Source organism: Camelus bactrianus, chromosome 2, assembly GCF_048773025.1.
Source record: "Camelus bactrianus isolate YW-2024 breed Bactrian camel chromosome 2, ASM4877302v1, whole genome shotgun sequence".
Classification (NCBI taxonomy): domain Eukaryota; kingdom Metazoa; phylum Chordata; class Mammalia; order Artiodactyla; family Camelidae; genus Camelus; species Camelus bactrianus.
Window position 1 is genome coordinate 106,983,814 of NC_133540.1, and position 24,640 is coordinate 107,008,453.

At 46.8% G+C, this 24,640-nt stretch overlaps 1 protein-coding gene across 16 annotated transcripts in view; it reads left to right on the plus strand.

The window, feature by feature from the left end:
* The window catches only part of APBB2 (amyloid beta precursor protein binding family B member 2), a 332,397-nt gene that overhangs the window by 231,424 nt on the left and 76,333 nt on the right, over nt 1-24,640 (plus strand). For 13 of the 16 annotated variants that reach the window (XM_074348805.1, XM_074348754.1, XM_074348757.1 and 10 more), the window contains 3 exons: nt 3,275-3,337; nt 3,677-3,762; nt 3,854-3,914. In XM_074348805.1, the coding sequence (XP_074204906.1) occupies nt 3,275-3,337; nt 3,677-3,762; nt 3,854-3,914 (210 nt within the window). The remainder of the gene's footprint in view (nt 1-3,274; nt 3,338-3,676; nt 3,763-3,853; nt 3,915-24,640) is intronic. The other 3 variants (XM_074348829.1, XM_074348824.1, XM_074348817.1) reach the window with 1 other exon arrangement.

The following is a 24,640-nucleotide window of genomic DNA, read 5'->3' on the forward strand; positions in this document are numbered from 1 at the left end:
CGGAGGAGCCCACGGAGGTGATGTGATCACAGCTTCCGTCGACACCCCTGAGGAATGTTCCTGGGCTTCCCTCTCTGCCCAGCTCTCAGCACATTCAATCGTCCACTCTTGCTCTCCAGTTTGCATTTTGGTACCACTTCTTAGAGACTCCCTTGCGCCTCTAGGGACCTTCTCACCCCCTCAGACCCCATCCTCCAAAGAACACCCTGTTGGCATTGTCAAAGGAGCAACTCTAGTATTAGCTTTGTTCCAGCAGAAGGACAGTACGTCGTTTTTGTTTGATTTGTGGAATTGCTTTCCAAGATCCCAGAAGAGAAATATGGAAGAAGACAACTCAGTAGTCAAGGTCATAGAGTCAGATTCCCTTTGTGGGTCCACCCGTGTGATCATGGAGGGTGCCGTGCTCCAGGCTGGGTCTGTCCCCAGTGTCTCTGAGGAGCTGAGGCTCCAGGGCTCTCCCGGACCTGAGCGCGATCACTGCCATCGGGGTAAGGGGTGCTGCAGCCCGGCCAAGGTCAAGACAGGCACCAGCTGTCAGTCTGACACCAGCAGCCCTCGACTGTGCAAGGCTTCAGCTGCATTGCCTGAGAGATTCCCACTCGGGAGGTTGTTGCTCATGGAAGATGCGCTCTGTGCTTCCTTTACTGCCCTTTCTCTCTCTCTGTCTGTCTTCTCTGAGGCACGTTGCTCCACCTGCCTTCTCCCCTTTTATTGTCTTCCTTTTTGTCTCTTTGTTCATTGCTCACTCCCGCCAAGCAGACTACAGACTTTCTGTAGAACCAAAGCATCTCTGTTGGTTTCTTTTTTTAAAAAAAGTTATTAGCTAAAATGCTGTATTCTCTTTTCTTAAATTAAAAAAAAAAAAAAAACACAGATGAAGAAAATATATTGTTCTTAAAATTTAAAACAAATAGTTCTTGTCCTTGATTGCCCTTGATTTTTAAAAAGAAAAATTATGGTCATTCATATGGAGGAGAAAGTTCTTCATCCCTGATGTCAAGGAAAATTTTAAATATAGGAGGGAGAAAAGGTCTTTGGCCTGGTCAGAGCATGTAATGCTAGTTTCCCTTTTTCCTTGCTCGAGTTTTATGCTAAAGGAGTTTTATGCTAAAGGGTTTCCTTAGGAATACTCTTGTTACGTTAAAGTTTCGCAAAATCACTGCATAGGGCGCTTTGTTTATTTAAATCTGTAACGTGATTGTTGGAGGTTTGCCAGCTGACCCATGTCTCCATAGAGTGAGAGCCTAGGTTCTTAGAAATGTAATCAGTGGTTACTTCACAGGGACCTCTATGTCCAAAGAGTAAATACATAAAAAAAATTAAAACACACACATACAGAGAAGTGTTTCATTAAATGCCAAAACCTTTTCTGAATATTCGTTTTAAAAAAGGCTTTTCTTTCCCTCTCTGTAATCCCAACACAGTGTCTTTTGGGTAGCTGTTCTGATTTCAGATTCCTTTTGTCAAACATGCACACTTTTAAAAAAATTTCTCCGTGAGAACACAATTGTCTTGAGTCTTCCTAATTCAGATTACATTTTCAAAGTAAAACCTAAACGAAAACCAAATATCGCTCACGTGTTAACAGTGATGACAGTTTGGGGCCAAGCAGGCTTGTTTTCTTTTTCAAGAAGAAATTTTAGCTTAAAATTTGATTGTGTACTTGGTGTTTCAGGTCCTTAGCATGAGCGCTTATTAATCCCCCTACGATGATGACTCTAAACCTTTTTTGGTCACTGGCCCTCCTGAAAATATGAGAAGAGCTGGGGACCATCTCCCCAGGAAGAGACACGCACACACACAAAGCCCACACCTGTTTCACGGGGCTCACAGGCCCCTCAGCCGACAGGTTAGGTTCTCCGGTGATAGTGATTTTCTCCGCAGTGAAAACTGAACACTGCGTTTGGGCTTTGAGGAGAGAGGTGAGGGGCTGGGCAGCTTTCCTGCTCTTGTGCACAGTAAAAGAGACTGAAAAAAAATAATAAACACAGTGGTCTAAATTCTATTTTCTTTGGAAAAAACTGCAGGTTGGGTCCCGACTCCAAAAAGGAAAGCAGCAGTGGCACCAACTGTGCAGTAGTGACAGTGGGTCCAAATTTGCAGTGACTCTGCCCACAGAGGGTCCTACAGAGCCAAAGAAACCCATGTTTCAGCACCTGGGACATTTGAACTTAGCTGCCTCTGCTTTGAGGGCCTTTACAACTGTCTTAGTTGTGTGCAGAGGTTATGGGTCAGTACTCCCTTCTCATTTTCAAAGAATTTTACTTGAAAAGTTCCTTAGTTCAAAAGTTTCCCTTGTTGATCATCCAAGCAAAGAGATTAGCCTGACAAATCAGTGTGACAGAATCATAGGATGTGGCTGAGTGTTTTATTAGTATCATTTATTTCCCCAAATGTCACATGAATAATATTTGAATATTTGGTCAATATAATGGAAAGAAAAAAAATGTTTCCATGTTGTCCCAGGTGAAGAGAGGGAGGGAGTTTAGATTCAGAAGTCTAGTGCAAGAGGTCTCCCAGCGAGGCACGGAGTCGTGCTTTGCTCTGTAACCATGTTTAGAAGAACATTTTGGTGATCGAATATTAATCTGTGAGGATGCTTGGGTGGCAAGGAAGTAAAGCATTTTATGAACGAGAGGAATTTACATTTGATTGTCGAGAGCTATTTTTTATTTAATTAAGTCTCGGCAAGATGTCGAGGTCCGACTGGGTTCTTTACCCTCTTTCTCCTTCATTGTCCTTTTCTCTTATAAGTGAAAAAAATTTGGCCCCCAGTTTTTTTATACCCTTCACCACAGACATTCTCTAGTTTCCAACCAGCACGTGAACAAGCATCATCCCTAGTTCCATCTCCACCTCAATGGGAATTCCATTCTTTTTGGTTAATGGAAGAGAAAATGTTCCTATGGAATTAGGTATGCTGGGCATTTAAAACATGGACACGTACTATATGCTTTAAGTCCACATTTAGAAAGTAACTTCACTGTCTGGTAATAACGTTCAGCCATTTGTTTTGGTAAGTAATTAAAGGGCCCTCTCTTTCCTCCTGCCCTAGTCCTCAGTGATAATCTAGGTCTAGGAAGAGGGAGCCCGCACGTTGCCGTTAGCGTGAACTTGTTCCCTAACCCATCCTGTGAATATCAATGCTAACAACAGTGTCTTGTGTGTGTTTTTTTCTTTTTTCCTTTCCTTTCCTATCCTTTTATTATTTTCTTTCTTTTTTTTTTTTTTAAATCAATGTGCTTTTTTCCTATGTGAATAATTGTATGTCTAGAAACAGCCATGGAGTGATTTTGCTGTTCTGAATGGGGGAAAGATTAATAGTGACATTTGGAAGGCAAGTATATTGTTGGATTCTAGCACATTTACTATTTGGTCCTTTTTGCATGGCTGTGGCTGCATCTCCTTCTTTGTGAATACCATGCGTCCTGCAGGGATGGAGTGACGGGGCTTCTGGCTCGGGCTGTGGGGCTCACACATGTCACCTGTTTTGATGTCTCCCATTGTGAATGACTTCAGTGCACCGAGCCAGCATCAGCAGCCCACGCATGCCTTTTTCTGCCTAAGCTCACATACACTCTGCCTCGTGCTGGGAGGACTGCTCTCCCCTTTGATATTTGAGCCCATGTAATGGGCCCTCCCCCTTTGTACATTAACAGGGTCTCTTTTCCTCTAGGATTTGCATGCAGCCACAGTCAACCCGGACCCCAGTTTAAAAGAATTTGAAGGAGCAACACTACGCTATGCGTCCTTGAAACTCAGGTAGGACATTGGAAGGACCTGCCGTAACGTGTGGCTTTGTGCAGCTGGAGTTTGCAGAATTCTAAGTCCAATTTTCTGTTTTTCTTTCTAGAAATGCCCCACATGCTGACGACGATGATTCTTGTAGTATCAACAGTGACCCAGAAGCCAAGGTTTGTAAGAAATTTGCTTTCAGTGACCAGGTTATGTTCTTGCATTAAAATAATGACTTTGGATGACAGCCCTGTTTTTACAAACCATCAACCCCAGAGCCGCTTAATAAGGAATTACCCCTTAGTCCTCTCTTGTTGCTAATCTCCCCAGCACTTAAAGTAAATTTCTCAGCCAAGTTAGGTTTGGGAAGATTTCTGTAATCATCACAGCTCTGCCTGTCTCTCACTACGTCAGATCTTTGTAGTGTGGTAAGTTGAAATTATTGTTCGAGGTGGGCTTCAGAAGCCTTTGAAGATAAGCCAGGCTCTGCCTTGCAAGGCTGAGGGAGGGGTGGTTGAACAGGTGGTCCAGACCCCTCACTCCCACCTCCTCCAGGGCAGCCTCACACCTGTGCAAAGTGGAAGCTCCTTGCCATCCGTGTTATAAACACAGGCCTGTTTTCTGATGGAAAGTGAGAGTGGCTTTTGCTCTGGACTTCTGGTGGGGAAGCAGCAGGGCCAGCGTGACGGGTGTGCGGCCTGTACAGGCGCACAGAGCCCCGCGCTGAGAATCGGGTCCCGGCGTTAACGCTGTGCTGTTGCTCTCTGGATGTTCTTAACAATTTTATCTTTGACTTTGTGTTCTGTGAGTGAAGTCCAGTGGGGCATGGAGTGTGCTCAGGAGTTGGAGCCTTGGCTTGTGCACAGTCCTGTCACCTCACCACCTCCCCAGGGTGTCTGTTCCCCTGCTCCTTGGCACCTCAGGCCCTGCCAACCTCCCCGTCCCTGCCCTGACCCAGCAATGAGTGTTGCCTTCCACCCTTCTAGGGGCCCAGGTGCTGGCCTGGGGAGAGTTGGTGCCAGGCACACAAACTCCATGGTGTTTTGGGAAGGGGCAGAGTGGTGGCCTGCCCCACTTGGCTACTGTACAGCGCTGTGTTCAGTGGGTGACTCAGTGGGGCCTTGTGCACTCCCAGTCCAGGTCCCTAGTGTGTCCTGGCACAGGTGTTACAGTACACTCGAGGGTCCCCCGTTTGCTGTGGGCTGAGGGAGTGGGTCCGGGGAAAGTGAGGGGGATTCCTGGCTCAGTCTCTCTACCCCTGGCCAGGGCATGGTGTGTCGGCCCAGCGGGTGATGGTCTGTGGGGGTGGGCAGCCTGTGACGGCCTGCGCTCACCCTACAAGTAACCCCACGCCCGAGGTAGCACGACATTAAATAACAAACAGAAAGCACCGTGAGAAGCTGAGAGAGAGAGTGCAGAAGGGAGGAAAAACTTCATGTCTGAATACTTTTTACAACTTTTACTCCTCACCCCGGCCCCCGCCTTTTGAACAGGGGGCCCAGCATTTTCATTTTGCATGTTTCATTTTCATTTGCGATTTATGTAGCTGGACCTAGATGCTTTTCTGGATCCCAAAGCAGTTCTGTGTCTATGAGTAAGACAGCAAACAGGTTCCTGGAGCAGTGGTTAAGTGGGGAGTACTGTGCAGGTTCAAAACCTCAGCTCCTTGGCTGGAAGCTGCCATCTCGCCATGGGTTCTGCAGGAATCCGGGGCTGCTGCTAGTCTCCTCGGCTTCATTCTGAGCACAGCCTGAGCGGGTGACGAGCCAGCGATGTTCTGAACAAGTTCCTGGGCTGCTGCTGACACGCTGGCCTTTAAAGATAAATTTTACGGCAGGAAAAGGAAGGGATGCAGTAAAACAGGAAGGCGGGCTGTGAATAATCGGCTTTGCTACCAGGCGTTTTACAAGGGCTACCAGCAAAGGCTGCAGGAGGAGGGGTGAGTAGCCCCGCCGTCCTTCTCTACCTGTAAGGGCTGAGTGCGCACGCGTCTGTAAAGCCCAGTGTGGAACTGATGGGTGATGCCTGGCGTGGAGATGGAATTGGGGGCAGGAAGAGGAGGCCTGGTTGAGCTGTCACCTAAGATGGCACTTTCTCTCTTTTCCTCCCAGTTGTCTTGCTTACTGAACTCTTGATCTGCCACTGTTCTGTTACCAGCCTGTCTGTTCCAGCACCTGTTAGGAACTTGTTCCTGTTAATAAGGAAGCTCAGCTTTCTCCTAAGTTACTGAAGTTGTACTTAGTTCTAAACAAAAAAGCACATGTATTGTATTATGTCTTTTATATCCTACTTTGGTCCATTAAAGATCTGAGGAGACGTATAAGAAAGAACAAATACTTTCTTTAAAAGGCACAGTAAGTGTAAGGGAATAAGCAGTGCATCTGTCTGTACTGGGACAGTAGACTGAGTTAGGACTGAGCGGACTGGGGAAAAGGGACAAACATAGCTTTTTAGATCACAGGACTCATCACAGTTACGAAAACCAACCTTTGGGTTTATTTTTGTGCCTCCTGGTGATTATTTACATTGAGAATTCTTATGGTGAATGGCACAAATCCCCGTAAAGGTATCTTCAGATCTTAAAAGGACTTACCCAAACCACATGTGCTTTTTACTACCCTCGCCCCACCCTAGATTCTGAAGGTCCCCCATGCTACGGAAAGTCACTGTCACCCTTGAGGAGCCCACGTCTGTCGGGAGGGGAAAGGACTTCAGAACCCTGCTTTTTGTGAATCACTCTGTGCGTAAGGCAAAAGCATCTCAGTTCCTCGTGGGACGTAACGGTTTTGCTAGTGCCCCATTATAAAATCACGATAATAATGAGTATTTATGGAGTGCTAACTTTTTGCCAAGCATGCTCCTAAAGACTTCATTGCTGTTGACCTTTATCCTCATGAAAATTCAGGGGGCTGAGTATCATTATCTCCATACTGCAGATGAGGAAACTGAGGCATGGAGACTTCAACACCTAGTTAAACAGTAGAGTCAGGATTTGAATCTAGGCTGTTTGGCTCCAGAGCCTCTGCTCATTAGACTGTCCAAAGAAAAGTCTCATTTGGAGCTTCGTTAAAGGACTGCCATCCAATAATGTGATCAGCGTCCTCAACAGTACTCTAAGTATATATAGATACATAGAAACTTGGATTTTGCCAGCTGGCATTTCATAGCATTATTTACTGGAAGCAAAGGACAAACCCATTTCAAGTAAAGTGGTGGAGGACTGTGACAATGTGGACCAGCTTTCTGGTCTGGCTTGAGGCAGAGATGAACTCTGGACTCTAGGAGTGGAGTGGATGGGCCGCAGGTTTTTTCAGACCATCCCTCAGTGGTGTAATTTCCACCAGGCTTACAATAACAGCTGGGTCAGAGCAGGAGGAGGTTGGGGCTGGAGTGGAGCTCATCCGTGTGGCTGGTGATCGGCAGAGCCGCACGGTATAGGTGCTCCACGCAGAGGGCATCCCTTTGAGGAATTTGAGGCGTCTCACTGTGCTTCTCTGGATGCAGGGTGTCTCCTCCCACCCCTCCAATGGAAGAGAGCCAAGGGAAACCCTGCAGGAAAGGCCAGGATGATCCTGCCAAATGATAGCTGTTTCAAAATCCAGCGACACTAAACGAATTATGTTTTACAAATTTGGAGGAAGTCCATTGGTTTAGAGCTGACTTGGATGAGGCCACTTTGGAGGGATGCCCTATCACCACCGCCCTCTGGCCCCTCCCATCTACCCCCTTAGTCACTCCTCACCTTTAAATGCTGCCTGGGGCACCCAAAGAGGGAGAACAGGCAAGATCTAGATTCCCAGATGTGCAAGCTTCACACAGATCTAAGGAGCTAAAGGTTATCTTTAGTTAACCCTTTCCATTCTGTTATTTTGCAAAGGACCTGGGAACTGAGTGCCACCCATACAAGCAGAGATATCCTTTTTTTAGGAAAGTAATATTTAGTTTCATGTACGATGGAATTCTAAATATTGTCCCTGAGGAATGATTACTAGAAAGATTGTTATGGAAAATGTCTTCCTTGCTCCCTAAATGAAACTTACATGCTGAACAGATGAAAGTCATCTTTTAGACTCTCAGGATGTGGATACAGGAATCCTCTATGGACACTCTGAGTCGGAGCATCTTGTTTATCAGTCATTCAGTGAAACATCTAAGTAGACGCATAAATGAGCAAAGAGCAAGATATTTTTATAATTCTGACTGTTTTTTGAGCCTGCCTAATTTTTATACAGTAAATATTTTTTTATTTGATTGCAGTATGTACATTTGAGTTTGTACATAATGCTGAGAGCTCTTTAACTTTTTATTTTAAAATAATTATAGATTTATAGAAAAGTCACAAAGATTGAATTCCCACATACCCTTCACCTATCTTTCAGTTATAATGTCTTCATAATCGTGGACAAATATCCAAATTAAGAAGTTAGTGTTGATACCATATTATTAACTACTAAAACAGGCTTCATTCACATTTTTCCACTGATGTCCTTTTTCTGTTCCAGAACCCAACCTAGGATACTACATTGCATATACTGAACTCTTTAAAAAGTTGTTTTACGTGTTCCTTTCCACAATGCTCAGATTTGCCATTCTTCATTCCATTATAGTAGTCCACTTAATTAATAGCACCATAATCTGTCTAGACACCCAGTGACCATAGGAACAATTTCTGGTACTGCAGAGCAGAGCTACAACTTCATAAAAGTAGATGGCTTTTTTTTTCTTTTAAATTATTGCTTTGGTACAGGTTGCTAAAACTGGAATTACCAGGTCAAGGGCTATCGGCTTATGGCTTCTGTCACTTATTGCAAAATTGCTTTCCAGAAGGGCTCCGGCTGTACATAATTCCGTCAGTAATATCCTAGGGCACACCTTTGTCCCCTGCCCACTGCTCTCTAGGCTTTTTCATTCTTGTTCATTCACCTTAGTTTTATTGCATGTGAGCTACTACCTCCTACTTTAAAACATTCTCCTCTTAAATTATCATCAAGACAGGACATTTGGTGTGTTAGTTACAAAACCCTGTGTTTATTATGAAACTCTGTGTTTCTATCCTTTCTGGGCTGGTTTCTTCCTCTTTATTTTCCTATGCATTTTTAAAATAAAAATTTTATTTTGGAATAATGTTAGATTTACAGAAAAGTTGCAAAGATAGCACAGAGAGTTCCTGTATACCTGTTACCCGTTAGACTCTTACTATGCTTCTCCCAGGGTCCTGTCTTACATAACCACAGTGCCTTTGTCAAAACTGAAAAATTAACAGTGCTATGAAACTGTTAACACTTTGTTCTGATTTTACCAGTTGTTCTTCCAGGTCCTTTTTCTGTTCCAGGATCTAATTCAGGACACCCAATTGTGTTTAGTCCCTCTGCATCTTTTAATTCAAAACAAAATATTTTTCTAAGTAATTTTTTTCTCTTTGTCTATTTTATGTCACTTTTCCACGTGAAAATGTTTTTAAAATGTACATCCAAACCTTTTGTAGATCATTGCCATGTGTGCTTTACTTGTCAAGAAGGCAGTTTCTTGTCACGGGTGGGCACTTCCAAATTCCTAGGATTTTGCAGTCTGCCCTCTGCACTCATTCTTAACATCCTAACTCAGCTCTTTAAAACTTTCCTTTCCTCATGGCATGTGGCTTATTGCTGGCCAAATGCTTGATTTGAATGATAAACACTACAATAAAAGCCAGTTATAATTAAATTGCGGAAAACATAATGCTTTGATAAATATGTACTAATTCCTAAGAGTTCTTTCCTTTGTGTCACTGTGCTCCAACTTCCGTAAAGGAGGCATTCTGCCATCTTGTGGACAATATTAAAATTACATCTTTAAAGAAATGGGTATTTCATTTGGAATCATTGAATTGCTTATAGCTAGAGGTGACATTAAAGATGACTAATAGGCCTCCTTTACAGGTGAAAAAGTGACTCTCAGAAAAATCTGACTATACAGCTTTCCTAGGGCCACACAATTAGTGGTGGAGGTGTTATTCAAACGTGGATCTCCTGGATCACTGACCACCCACCCCATCCTCCTGTCTTCTCTGAGTGCATAACAAATCATTTTGAGGATATTTGTGAGGAGAAGTAATTAGAACTGCTTTTAGAACACTGTTCTTTGAAACCCACCATAAAGGAATGGGGTAAGGAAGATTATATTGTCCCAAAGCATTAAATTCTCTGGATTGCAGCTTCCTCCTCTGTAAAATGAATGTGCTGTCATCTCAGAAGTTACTTCTGGTTCTGAGAAATTTTCAGATCTGAAATGAAAGTAATAGTCCTGATCTGTGGCATCTGGAGATGAAATAGTTCAGTCTCATCTGCCTCCAAATCTGGAGAAGGAAAGAAAGAGTAGTTGGAGGCAGGGCTGGAGAGAGAGAGCTGGCTCCCTTTCCTAAACACACACTCTGCCTGTGCCCTGCACTGCCAGGCACTTACATGCAGTTTTCCTGCAAAAACAAGGCACTGTGGTTATTTCTGCCATATTACAGATAAGAAATTGGTGCTTTGAGCAGGTTAAATAATTCATTTTATCGCCCAGCCAGTAGCTGGTGGAACAGGGACTCGAACTTAGGTGTATTTGGCTTCAAAGTGTAAGATAGTTCATGCCCACCCCCTCCCAGCGATCACTTCCCTGTGCTTTATGGTCACTGGCTGCCGGGGGAGTGGGGGGCGGCTTAGGGTGGAGGGAACAGAGATGCTGGAGGTGGGCAGGGTGAGGGGACTGGAGAGTCACTGCTTGAGGACAGACTCCCCCTTGCTTTCCACCATCCCCCAGACTCACGTGGTCCAGTCCTTCCCAGTGCTTTGGGACTTTCCTGCCCTTGTTGGGAAATTCAGATTCCATTGTTCTGGAGCTGGACAAGGTCCTGCAATTCTGTTAAGCTCTCTGGAGCTGCTGATGCTGCTGGTCTGTACATAGCAGGCTGAGCAGCAACAGTAAAAAGTTTGAAACCCGATAAATAGGGCATCGTTTCCATGCATGCTCTGCGGGAAAGGAGACACAGCCTTTCTACACAGTACCTCCCAGTTCTGTTATGGCCACTTGCAATCAGTTCTCAGCTGCTTCGGGATTTTCTTCCCAGGCACTGTTTTTGTGAAAGCTTTGCTTGTCTCCTTAATCTTCTGTTGTAACCTGACCCCAGGTGGAGAGAAAAGGGGAGGGGATGATGCAAATCAGTTGTCAGTAGGTTTGGTGGAGGAGCTTTCTGGAATGAATGGTCAATGAATCTGACATTCTAACATTCTTCTGTAAGCTTTATTTATTTATCTGTGCCCTCCCTGGGTTCCTATTAGCATAGATTTTCCCGAAGTAATTATATTAGTGGCTACTGACTAGATTAACACTAATAAATAAACAGGAAGGGGTAGGAAGTATCTTTTCTCATTCAGATTTATTTCTGGTCTGTGTAGCAAATTCATTATCATTACTTAGCATTTATATGGGATTTTATGTCTGCATGTCGTACTTATAATTGATTTTTCTTCACATGGCACAGGTTTTTTTTTTTCTTTCAGAAATACTGATGTGTGTGAGAAGTTTGGATTTGATTTCTGTTGTCGATTTATTAATTGAGACAAAAACGTTTATTGACTGTTTAATGTTAAAGGAGAAGCTATGTGTTTCAATGGCTAAGAGTGTGGACTCTGGGCCCAGACTGCCTTGGTTCAAAGCCAGTCTCTACTACTTACTTAGCTGGGTGACCTTGGGCAAGTAACTTAGCCTCTCTGTGCCTCAGTTTCCTCATCTGTAGAGTGGGTATAATAGTACCTACCCCACATGGCTACTGTAAACATTAAGGGAGTTGATGTATACATAAGATACATGTCAAGTGCAGAGAACCATCCTTGTCATACTTTGTGCGTTGGCCATATGACTATTCTGTTACCAGGAGGAATGGCTATGTCCCCTGCCTTTAGGGGGCAGACAACAAACAGGCGAATTCAATGCATTGTTCGAAGTGCTGAGTTATCCTGTCATGAATGGATGCTGTGCCAGGGACATCTTCCCTGGCTGGGAGTGAGGGGTGGTTTATGTGGTTTTCCAGAAGGATATAATCCCTAAACTGAGTATACTTGCACTGCAGCAGGATTTAGTGATTCTCTCCCAAAATGTAAATGTAAGTGCAGAAGATTAAAAAATAATTTTATATGTAATTTTATGTTCGTTTTCAGCAAATGCTTTTAGGAACAGATCTATTAAGATGAGGCCCATACATATTTGTCCAGTACTGTAGATAACATTGTTTCTGTTATCTATTCCTATGTACACATGTAACAAACTGTGCCAAAACTCGGTAGTTTAAAACAGCCATTTATTTCGCTCATGAAATAAATGTTGTGGGTTGAGGAATCTGGGGAGGGTTCAGTGGTGCAGTTCCTTTATGGTCCACATGGGGGCAGCCGGGGGCAGGCAGGGCTGGAGGATCCACTTCCAAGATGGCTTCCTCACTCACGTGCCCACTGGCTCAGTGTTCCTTGGCCTCTGTCTTCACGTGGCGTCTCATCCTCCAGGGCCTCTCCGTGTAGCTTGGGGGTTCTCACAGTGGTGATCTCTAGGTAGGCAGGTGTACTTCTCACATGGTGTCTGATTTCCAAGAAGCAGGAAGCTGAAGCCACCAGGTGCGACAAGGCTGTCCCTGGAGGTGGCACCACACCACGTCCACCGGTTGTGTTGATGCGCGCAGTCACTGCCCAGACCCAGGGTGGAGACAGGACTTCACCGCTGGAGGGAGAGCGTCAAGGGCACACGGCAGAGAGCTTGTAGGACGGGGGGGTCTTTATTGCTTCTATCTTTGGGGCACACAGTCTGTGACAGATGTCATTCCCACATTTCAGTCATTCAGCGAAAATGTCCTGAGTGAAGGGCATGACTGTCAACACAGTTGAATCAAGAAACCAAAGCACAGAGCCAGTGACAGACAGACTAAGTCCCGGCAGAATGAGGTTCATCCTCTCACACATGGCTTTTAGGCTGACATTCGCAAAGAGAAGTTCAGGACCATCTCATTCAAGCTTTAGGAGAGGTGGGGGAGCAGAGAGGCAGTCACACAGCTGGGCTGGGACGAGAAGGACTCAGGCCAGGCTCCTGACCCTCGTCCAGAATGGTTTTCCACTGAGTAGAGCGACACTCACTGCCTCTTGGACACCGAGCCGTGGGCCTTCGATACTCGTTTTGTCTCTCGGCCCAGAGGACAGCTTTTGTGTTTCTAAAACTGTTTTCCTCCCTTTATTTGCCAACATGGCCACGGCCTGATGCTGTGTTGCTGGCAGGACCACGGCTCCCTTTCCTTTATTAACTTCTGGTCACTACGCTTGCCTGAATGAGCAGTCGAGGAATTGGCAGCCAGGCCAGCCCCCGGGTTTTGAAAGGCGCTGTTGAAACGAGCTGCATTGTTGTCCGACCGTTGGCAGCTGTACCGTGTGGCGGGCCGATGCCTGGCAGGGCTGATTCAGGAGGGGCGGACCTCCCTCTCCCCCCGAAGGAGGGCAGCAGGAGACGGGTGGGGTGATGGGTGGCAGCCAGCGGTAGGGGTGGAGACGGTTGTCCTGAGAGTGCAGGGGAGTGGCAGGTGCATGAACCCTGCCCCTGGGATCCTGGCAGAGGATTCCAGGCCATGGCAGTGTGGTTTCGCCAGCCCTGGGGCACGCCACCTTGTTAATAAGTGAAGATGGTCCCAGATCTGAAGAGCCTTAGGCAGGAGCGGCAGCGTTGCCTTCATCCGGCAGGGCTGGGTCCTCCAGGAAGAGGCTCCGGTGTCCTGAAGCTGCCGTTCCAAGGCTGCCTGGAGGACGGCCAGCACATACCAGTCCTCCTTCTCTTGATGCTGGTGCAGTATTGAGGTAGTCCTGTGAATATTTCTTATTTATTTGCAGTTACTAAACTTGATAGAGAAATGGTGGTTCTTCCCATGGGACTGTTAGCATAATTCAGACCCTGAGCCATTTTAGGTCAGCCACACTGTCCCCTCACTCCTACGACTCCTATGTAAAATCTCATCAAAGTGTGAAGCCACAAAGATCAGAGCCTGAGTTCTTCCTCTGCTCCAGGCTCTGCTGCTTCCAAGGAAAACATTTCAGTCATCAGGCTTGCCCGTTTTCAGTCTCTAAACTGACACGAGGAGTGACTGCTCTCAGCGAGCATCTGCAACCAAGTCATCTGTCCATCCGTCCTGCGTATGTGTGCAACATGGCTTAAATTCAACCAGACCGGGGAGGGGAGCAAAAGAAAATAATACAGCAGAGAAAATGGTGATCTCACTTAAGAATGACAGTTACCATGTTACTGGGATTGAAGGAGGAGACAACTTGCAGCTGTCTGTGGAATTTCAGTTGCCTCCTGTTGAAGGAGACATTTTAGATAACCCATAAATAATTTAAATTGACAATCTAAGTGTCCATCAACAGGTGGGTGGATAAAGAAGATGTGATATGTATATACAAAGGAATATGACTCTGCCACAAGAAAGAAATCTTGGCTTTTGTGACAACATGGATGGACCTTGAGGGTGTTATGCTAAATGAGATAAGTCAGACAAAGACAAATAACGTATGATTTCTCTTATATGTGGAATCTAAAAAAGCCCAACTCAGGAATGGAGGTTACCAGGGGCCGGGGAATGGGGGAAACTGGGAGATGTTAAGGGTATACACCTGCAACTAGTAGGTAAACACATCGTGGAGACCTGCATGGTGTAGTGATTATGGTCAACAGTGCTGTGCTGTGAACGTCAAAGTTGCCGAGACTAGACCTTGATTGTTCCACCACAAGAAAGAAATGATTTTGTGGTGTGATAGAGGTGTTAACGAACGCTATGGTGGTGGTCATACTGCAGTAGATAAATGTGTCAAATCAGCAACGTTGTACACCCTAGACTTACACCATGTTATTTACCAACTATATCTCAATTTTTTAATTAACTAATTTCAAAAATGACTCAGTCGGGCACTGCTGGGTGCTTTACTTGCAGCAGCAGGTCATCTGATTCTCAGAACAACCCTGCGAGGGAGGGGATGTTACCATTCCCATTTTACAGATGAGGAAATTGAGATTCAAAGAACCCAAGTCTCTTTTCTAAAATCACCAACCTGTTATATGGAGGAACTGAAATTTGAGCATGAAGCAGACTCTAAAGCCTGTGTTCTGACAATAAAATCACAATGATGATTGCTAACAGCCCTTGAGCATTTCGTAGTTTGGGGCACAGGCACCGCAGGGTGGCTTGGGGCCCTTGTCGGTAAGCTCTGTTTCTGTCTTTCAGGCTCATTGGCGCCTCTGTAAAAGGCAATCGGCAGACACCCACTGCTGCCACCACTGTCCTGCTTTCCCACAAGCCCTGTGAGCTTTGTTCTCTTATTTCTCCCATTTTTAGTTGAAACTTAGGTGACCTGCCCACAGTTCCACAGCTGATAAATGGCAGAGCTGAGATTTGAACCCAGGCAGCCTGGGTTCAGAGACCAAGCGCTTAATCTCTGGGCTGTCTCATCTGAAGACATGCAACTGTGTTAAAGATTGAGAGGAAATAAAATACGGCTTTTCGTGCGTGTGCGTGTATGTGTGTGTGTGTGTGTGTGTGTGTGTGTGTGTGTGTGTTAGTGGACAATAGAGGAAAAACAAGCCAGAGTCTTCATCCCTAAGGCAGGGCCGTGTTCCAAGGGGAAAGGGTATGAAGTAGGAGCTGGAAAGGCTAGATTCTGGCCCCAGTACCGTGGGTGATGAGCTGTGTGACTTTATTAACCGCTCTGAACATCACTTTTCTCTTCTGTAAAACGGATGGCGTTAATGTGTGGTCTGGGAAACGCACAGTATTATTGTGAGGACACAGTAAGATGCGATAGATAGAAATGCTTTGCTGTACAGCCCTAACTAAACATAACGCCTGATTTTGGTCTTTCAAAAGTTTCTTTAAAACATTCTGATGTATTCGTTCTCAGGAGTCCCATCAGTCATGATGAGTTACCGGTTTTTGCTGCTGTGTGGATCGAGCCCGCTGCAGGCGGTGTGGGGTGCAGCCCTGTCCCAGGGGTGCCGTCCACCCTCCCCCTTTCTCTCTATTCAGTAAGTCTGGGAATCATTTCAGCAGCGGCATATTACAATGTGTCATAGCTCAAGTTAAGCAGCAGTGCTTTTTTCCTAGACTTCAGAAAAAAATTAAAATGGGAAATGTCTGGCAACACACTGGTGATTAATGAAAATGCAGATAATACCAGCTTATATAAGTTATATGAGGAGTTTTAATCTAATTTTCAGAAAGCATTAGTGATGATATGAAGAAAGAGTTTTAATCTAATTTTTGGAAAGGAGATAGTGATGGTCTGTGTCAATGCGGCTGAGTGTTTTTTGGCCTCATGTTATAGACAAAACCGTGAAACGATTTTTTTGACTGGTTGCGATGTTTGTGTGCGTGTGTGTGTGTGTGTGAGAGATTTCTTATTTCACATAGAACATATTACTCTCCCCTTTTTCTGTATGTTAAGGCACGTTTATGTTAAGCCTTCATCAGTTCAGAATTCCTTGGCGGCCCAGCCGGAATGGCAGTGAAGCACTTGAGTTCAGTAAAGCAAGCCTTCTCTTCCTAGTGCTTGCCTACAAGCCCAGGCCAGGCTCAGCCCCAGAGTTCTGGCTAAAAAGATTTGGGCTTCAGCCACTAGGGGCTTTATACTAGCCTTTAAAAAACAAAACAAAACAAAACAAAACAAAAAAAAACTTATTCCAAAGTTCTGTGTGCATATTATTGGCATTGAAGTTGCCCCCCTTTTACAGGAAATGAGATTCCTCCTTCCTTGGTTGGCCACTTCTCCCCAGTGTTTGCAGTGATTTTAAAGATTACAAAGATTGCTCAAAAGTGGGGGATTGCAACAAATTCTGGCCTCCTGCTGTTAACAGCATTAAAATGCTTACTGTCCACAAGATAAGGCTGTTGATAATGTAGCATCTATAAAACATTTTACCAAAACTCTTTTTTTAAAAAAACTTATTAAAAAGTTAAGAGTTGTGAGGGGCGGAATTTGACACAGGAAGCTGAGAAATCTTTGCAGACCCCTCTGGAAGATTTAAGTCTGCTGAGGTGAGCATGTGCCCGCGCTAACTGTATGCTAGCGGGACGGTGATGTGCGAGGTGGTGCTGGCCCCGTTCCCACCAGGGGAAGCTGTGTAGAGTTAAGGCAATGTGGTTTCGCCAGCCCTGGGGCACGCCACCTTGTTAATAAGTGAAGATATTCTCGAGACAGAAAAATACATTTTATTTTGTGTCGTCTTTTATGTACTTAAATAGGACTGCCATCTTCTTCTTCAAGATGTAAAGACTCTTCCCAAAGCAGTTTGAAAAACGGGATGGTTGAGGGTCTCCTATATTGTCATGGAATAAGTGTCCCAGGGGTTGCATTTTGCGTGCAGAATCGGAACCTAGATACAGAATAAACTTCGTGCCTCTAGTCTGGTCATCTCTGTTGAAAGAGGAAGGTCCCTGGGGACAATTAACTCATCATCCAGATTTTTAAGCTTTGCCCCAGGGGTAAAGAGCCCACAGCCCCCTAGTTTTAACATCTTTTTTCCTTAAGAAGTTCACCGTCAGCACTTTCCGTTTCTCCTTGCCGTTCCAGAGCCCCCGCCTCTTGCTTGATACTCTGTGTAGAAGGACAACTTCGGGCTGCATTTTCCCCACATTTATTCGAATACTTCACAATAATCTTATTGTTCTCTGCGAAAATTAATCGAGACGTTCTCTGTCTTTCTTTATAAATCACAGGATTCATATCGCTTTGGTTAGTTTTGGTGATTTTTCTCAGGATACCTTGCGTCTTCTCATTAGAGGAAAAGCGAACTAACAGGTGCTAAGTGCTGATGATGTAAGTGGCAGTTACTCAGGCAATGTGGGAGGAGGAGGAAAAAGCACACATGAGGGGTCTGTGGCCTCCAGTGGCTACTGGGGGAGGTCGCAAGGGGTAGTGGAAGGGGTACGGTGTTGAGAGTCAGGAGACCCCATGGCTCGCCTGTACCTGCCGCTCACGGGCTGGGAGACCCTGGGCAGGTCACTGCCCTCCCGATGGGCTGCATCAGTCAAGCAAAGGCGACAAGCAGAGCTTTGAGTTCAGCTCTGAAAGCAAGTCTCAGAAGCTAATGGGGAAAGCGGCATTAATTCAAAGAATAGCAGAGCATGAAAGAGATGAGAGGCTGAGTTTCTCCAGCAGGAGTCCAGGAAGAGGGGAGATAAGTTTGGAAATGTGGCTTCTCCTTGCCCTTGGACCAGCAGTCTCTGGCCCAAATAAATAGACCCCATCCCAGGTCCTTTCAGGGGCAGAGTTGCTGTTGTCCTGCAAGCAGCAGTAATGAGCAGCACTGCTCTGGCTTCTGCCGGGGAGCCTGCCTGCAGGAGCCAGGCTGTGTACCCTAAATAATGCAGAGTTCTCCCTCCCTCCCTCCCCTGCCTCCTCCCAGCACGAACTCCTCTCCACCCCTGTCTTCGAGTCAGGCCTCCCGCAAAGCTTGCCTCCACTGACTGCTTCCTTCCTTCCTTCCTTCCTACCATCTCAAGGCTCTGTGACAGGATCTGATCTGCAGTCGCTTCTCCTCGTGGAATTCTGGGAACCCCTGGCCTTGCAGCGTTCTCTGGGCCCCTCCTTCTCCATGGTTCTTTTGTGTGATCACCGGGGTTGATCTTAGAGTAGTTTCCAGGTAACAGAGCTCCTGGGCTCCGTGTTCCCTTGTGTGCACACACAGGGTAAAACCTGAGTACGTTTGAGACACAGGTGTGTCATCTGTCTGTGACGAGGGGTCACACAGAGGCTCTTCAATCTGTTTGTCTTCAGGTGGAGCCAAATACGTCTAATCCTCAGACATGTTGTCATCTCTGGGAGCAGGTTTTTAGCCTTTATTCTAGTCTCCTGAAAGTGTCCTCCTGGGGGGAAGGTATAGCTCAGTGGTAGAGTGTGTGCTTAGCATACACAGGGTCCTTGGGTTCAATCCCCAGCACCTCCATTTAAGTAAATAAATAACCTAATTACCTCCCCCCAAAATTAAAAAAAATAATAATAAATACATTTTTAAAAGAATGATACTATTTAAAAAGTCCTCCTTTTTTTAACCTTTTTTATTGATTTATAATCATTTTACAATGTTGTGTCAAATTCCAGTGTAGAGCACAATTTTTCAGTTATACATGAACACATACATATTCATTATCACATTTTTTTCTCTGTGAGCTACCGTAATATCTTGTGTATATATTCCCTGTGAAAAGTCCTCCTTTATAATATCTCAGTTCTGTGTGCATACATTCCCACCCTGTGAATTCAGTGTATCTAATTTAAAGCCAATTCTTTAAAACAACTACGTAACATTTTCTTCTTGAATTGCCATAAACATCTTGGAAGAGCGTCTGTTCATACTCACTTCCTTTTTGTGTTACACAGCGAGTCCAGTTGGTTGGGGACCATGTCAGTAAGTGGCGGTGGCTAAGGGAACCCCTTCAGGACAGCCTTCCGCTCCCGCTCCTCCCCCTGCAGGGTAGGTGCTCGTTCTTGGCGGCAGCGGCTCTGAGCAGCGGCTCGGGACTCGGGTTCACTCGTCTGTGGAGTGAGGCGCTCGGGTTCTAGGTCCTCGGAGCCCTTGTGCCCTGGGTCCTGTGTCCTGTGTGTGCCGTGCAGACTTCTAGGAGCCATCTTCAGAGCGAGATCGTGAGTGCTCCCTCAGGGCTGCTCAGTCAGCAGCCGTGCTGTCAGTTGAGGTCTTCGGAGGTCTTCGTAGGTCTTCGCACTTTTTGAGTTCACTGCATCATCTCAGACACTTAAGTTGCAGGGGTTTTTGTTTCGTGGTGAGCAGTACAATAAAACCTTTCTGATAAGCCAGCAGTAGGAACTCCTGTCAGTCCCAGTGATGGTAACGGTAGTAGCTTTTACCAGGCACCAAATAGGTTCAAAGCCTGCTCCACTTGTGTGAGCTCGTTCAGCCCTCACAGCTCTCAGATTCTGTGCTCAGGGGTGGAGGTGACTGCAGACCAGGCACCTGCCTTCATGTAATCTGTGTTCCAGTGTGACGAGAGGGAGCACAGCAAAACACAGAAGTGGAATACATGTACATCAGGTGAAAATATTTGCTATGGAGAAAAATTAAGTAGGGAAGAGAGCTAGGCAGCGCCCAGAAGGAATACAGGTTTAAACAGTCTTGGAAGGCCTTTCGAGAAGGTGACATTGAGTAAGATGTGAGGGAGGGAACTAGGGAGATGAGGAGACAAGCCCAAGGTAAGCCCATGCCTGGGGGAGGAGGGGTTTGCCTGGGGGCCAGTGACAAGAACCCAGGGCTTCGTGGTTCCTGGTCCCACCTACACCTGATGATACCAGGATCCAGAAAGCTTAGAGTGACCAAGTCCTGCGCCCCTCCATCCTTGCTCTAGGAGGGAGGGCAGGTATAATTGATTCCTGCTACGATAGTGGGTCTATAAAGTTCTTTAAAAGCACTGCCAACATTGAATTAGCAAATACTGAAATACAGCATTCCTAGCGAACATTCAGGGTTAGGTTCCTGCCAGCCTCTGGTCACATTTCCGTCAGCCTGTCGACACATAACCTTATTTTATGTGTGTTTGTGTTTAAAGACACCTCATTTGATAGATATTGATTAATATGTATGATTCATTAACCTTGTGCTCACAGCCAGCAGCACAGTGGCTCACACCTGGACAGAGCTTATCTAACACAGATTTTCCCCGTGAAGCACATCACAGCCTTCTTGTGCTTGGGAACATGAGACAGTAAGCACTTCAGCACTACCCCCTGGGCCATTTTAAACAGCAAAATCACCAAGAGAAAGTACAAAGATCCAAAATGAGAGATGCTAAATAGACGATGGGAAGGACACTTGTTTGCAGCAAGAGAGGTTGTGTGGGCTGTGCAGCCTCAGCTGGGACGTGCACGTCACGCGGCTTAGGTTTTTTTGCCACTCTTTGCATGCCTGTGAGTGAGCACAGAAGCGCCACATGTATTCATCTGCAGGTTGCAGATAAATTTTGGTGAGTAGGTAAATGTGCAGATACGGAATCTGCAAATAATGAGGATCAGCTGTGTTTGCACTTGAGCTGCTCAAAGGAAGAATTTGTTCAAGACCCAAGTAGCATCATTATTAGTGAGGTCATCTACTGGGCACATGTTAGAAGAGGATCAGATTCTGAATTGCCTCAGGTACAGCCTGTAGAGTATTTGGCTAAGTGTTAAGAATGATACTCTGTTCAGGTTTTGCGTTTTCCATGTCACCACTAGACTCATTAGGAGTCGAGATTGGATCTGTAACCTCCCGGTCTGCCCAGTGTCCCAGCCCCAACTGTCCCCCGGTCCCTGGTCCCCAGCCCCCAGCCCGGAGGGTGCAGCCTGTCTCTTGACCGCAGGCCCTCTCTGCTCCTTTCTTTGGATCAGTGTCTCCTCTTAGAGCCCACGTGGCCGCCTTGCTTTCCCCGGCGAGATGAAATCTCCAGCTTTCCGTGCAGCACTTGGGTATCCATTATGGTTTCACTCTATGCTTACTCCGCAAATAACATTTCTCAACTTTACGATGGCAGAAATACAGTCTACAGTGTGAATCAGCCATGTGGACCATACAGCTTGTCTCTCAGTCTTTTCCAAGACGTCCGTGGGGGAAAACTAAAATACCATTCACACTTCCAGGGGGTATGGATCGCTGTTCCCAGCAGTGGAGACATCTGCTGCTTGTCGGCAGGAGCAGACGCGGGATCCTGCCAGCCTAGCTGCCTGGCCTGGCTGCGCATGGGCCCTTCCTCAGGCTCTGAGGGTGTGGGCCGGGAAGCAGACGTCTCCTGACACGGACTAAGCTTTTGCTGGCATTCGAGTTGTCTCCAGCAGCAGAAGTTCCTTCTGTGTAACGTGTTCACTGTCCCACCAGGAGAAGTTTCTGTGGTTACTGTCAGAGCATGACTCTTGGGGATGCTCCATGGTGACTCTGAGCTCTCCTGGTTCTCAGGCGGTAGCGATTTGGGGCTGTCTGGTGGGGGGGGCTATGATGGGGTGTTTGGCTAGTGGGCTTTGACAGACGCCCTCGTTGGACATGTCAGGCATCAGGTTTAAGAAGTGTCTCTTCTGCTCCGTCCCTTTGGAAGAAAGCCACCATTTCACCCTATATAAGAAATCATTGTTTATGGAAGCTTTTGAATTTTTGAACAGTTGAACAAAATGCTGAGTTCTGTACTTGTCCGGCATTGCTTAGATGCGTGCAGGAATCGTCCAGATCAGGCTCACTGAAGGTCAGCAGGCCTGCTCAGTGTCCAGGGGATCCCATCTAATGAGCTGGCCCCCATAGCACAAGCATCTCAGTGATCTTTAGCTCAGAGTCAGGGTTGGTCTGGAGGGACAGCATGCTAATAAGTCATCTGGACCCCACGGGCACCCAGACAGGCCTGGCTCTGCTGGGGCTCAGCTCCAGGGCAGGACTCTTGAGCCCAGAGTGTCAGTCAGGAACCACCTGGAAGCTGAGCTGGAAGGACTGCAGACATGGAAGGGGCTCCGGATGTTCCTCAGTCTGTGTGTCCCAGGACCCTTGGATGTGGGCTCCCGTATACAGGGCTGTGTCAGGGCCCCACCTGCTAGTGAAGACATAGTGAGGACGGGGCTCCTGATAAGCTGATAAGAACTAGACTGGACGCTGGGCAGGGCTTAGCCCTCCAGAAGGACTGGCCCTCTGGTCTTACACTGGAGGCCCCTGGAGGCACATGGTACTTGACCTGAGCGCCCATTACTGGCTAAATGGATGTTTTTATATGACTTTTATATCACTAGGCATGGCCTAGATCAGGAATTGTTGATAATTTAGAGCTAACATCATAAAACACTGAACACTCATCTCATACCATTCTAAGCACATCAGATGGACAATATCATTCATGGCCCCTGACGTTCCTGAGGACATACATCCTACCATTGTCTCCGTTTTACGGGTTAGAAAGCTGCATCACTCAGGCATTAAGTAGGGAGCTGGGATTCAAACCTGGGTACTTTGGCTTCAGAGTCCAGGCTGTATACGTTTTACGGCAGCAGAAATGTCTGTGCCGGGCTCTGCCAGTGCACGCACCCCCTGAGTCCTCACCGGCACCTGCGGAGTTCTCCCTCCAAGGATGCAGAAACTAAGGACAGTCATGTTGCCGAGGGTACAGCCAGAGAGTGGTGGTCCAGGACTCCCGGTCAGATCTGGTCCTCTCTTGCCACCGCACCTCTGTCTGTCTCCATTTCTTTCTTCCTTTCTTCCTTCCTTCCTTCCTTCCTTCCTTTCTTTTGGTGGAGGGAGGTAATTAGGTTATTTAGTTATTCTTGGAGGAGGTACTGTGGATTGAACCCAGGGCCTTATGCATGCTAAGCATGTGCTCTGCCACTAAGCTATATACACCCTGCCCCAACTCCCCACCAGCTTGAGTGTCTTCATTTGACACGTGCTTATTGGGCACATAGCGTGTGCCAGACTGTCTTTCGGGAGGTAGGCGTTCAGAGGTCCACAGAACAGGCCTGTTCTCAAGGTGCCTCCTTTGGATTGAGCTTCCCCACTTATGGAACAGTGGGATCACGACGAGCCAGGGAGCCAGGCGACGCACAGCCATGTCACTTTGCTGCACTTCATGGAGCTGGTTCCCTCTTCTGTAAAAGCAAGACAACGGTCCGCCTGGAAGACCAAGCCTCGGATCAGGTTCTCGCTGCTGTGTATCGACTGTGACCTTGGGCGGTTCAGCTCAGCGCTCCAGACCTCCAGTTCTCACACATAAAGTAAACAAGGAGCCCCGGCTTGGCCGGGCGGAGAGAACACGTTGGGCCACGTGCTCTAAATCATGAAGCATTTGGAAAGTGATCTGTCAATGTCAGTGCCGCCCCGCCTTCCCCGGCAGGTCCAGACTCTTAATTCTGTGTGCAAATGATACAGCACAGAGTCAGCACTGGAGAAATGGTCACTGCTGGAAGGAGGATGACGATTAGATGCGGAGATGCCTGATGCACTGTACCTCCGAGGTTATGTTTAGACACGCGCACGTCTCATTTGCTCTGTGACCTGTGGAAACGTTGGGCTAAGTCTCTTGGTTGAACCCACCTCTGCCCAACTTTTCCATTGATAGAAATAGGCCTCATAATGCCAGCCTGGTTCCTGGGCAGGAAGTGACTAATACAGTCAGCTGTGTGTGTGTTAGATCACAGCCCGGAGGCCTGTCTCTCGCACTCCCGATGGATGAATCTCCGAGGGTTCTGCTGTGAAGATGCTGACGCGGGCTCGCTTCTGTGCTCCACAGCCTGCAGTGGGCTGGTGGTTAAAGCTGGAGTGGCTCTCCTCCAGAGGACAAATCCTCGTTAGCCAACCTGAGCATCTGGCCAGACTTACATTCGTCTCTGTAAATGAATCAATTGGCATGCTAGTGTTTATTTTTTTTTAAGTGTGTGTAAATCCCTCATCATGTAGTAGATGAGCAACCGTAACTGTGGGCATTGCCACGGGACACCGGCCTTACTTTAACCGAAGAGAGCCTTTCACATGAGAGAAAGAGCGGGAGCCCCAGAGGCCTCAGCCCCACACTGGGCTGCCCCTGGGCCCCTCCCACAGGGTGTCCCTGAGTCTCACAGCCCCAGGTCTCCCCAGAACGTGGTGGGAACGGTGGTGCTGTGACCTGGACGGATGAGAACACAGGTACCAGGCAGCCGATTACATTTTATTTCCTTTGCCTCCACAGAGACTCCTTACCTCCAAGGATCTGTTACTAGGAGTTGGGGGTTGGGAGGGAGAAGGGAGGGAGGGAGGAAGGGAGAAGGGTGATAGTGCCCCCTGGTGGACAGTGTGCACAAGAGCATCCGGACGACCTCGGGGCTAATTAGTGCCTCATGGTGGGAGCTCTGGGTAGACCTGAGAGGTCTCAGGGCCAGCCTGAAGC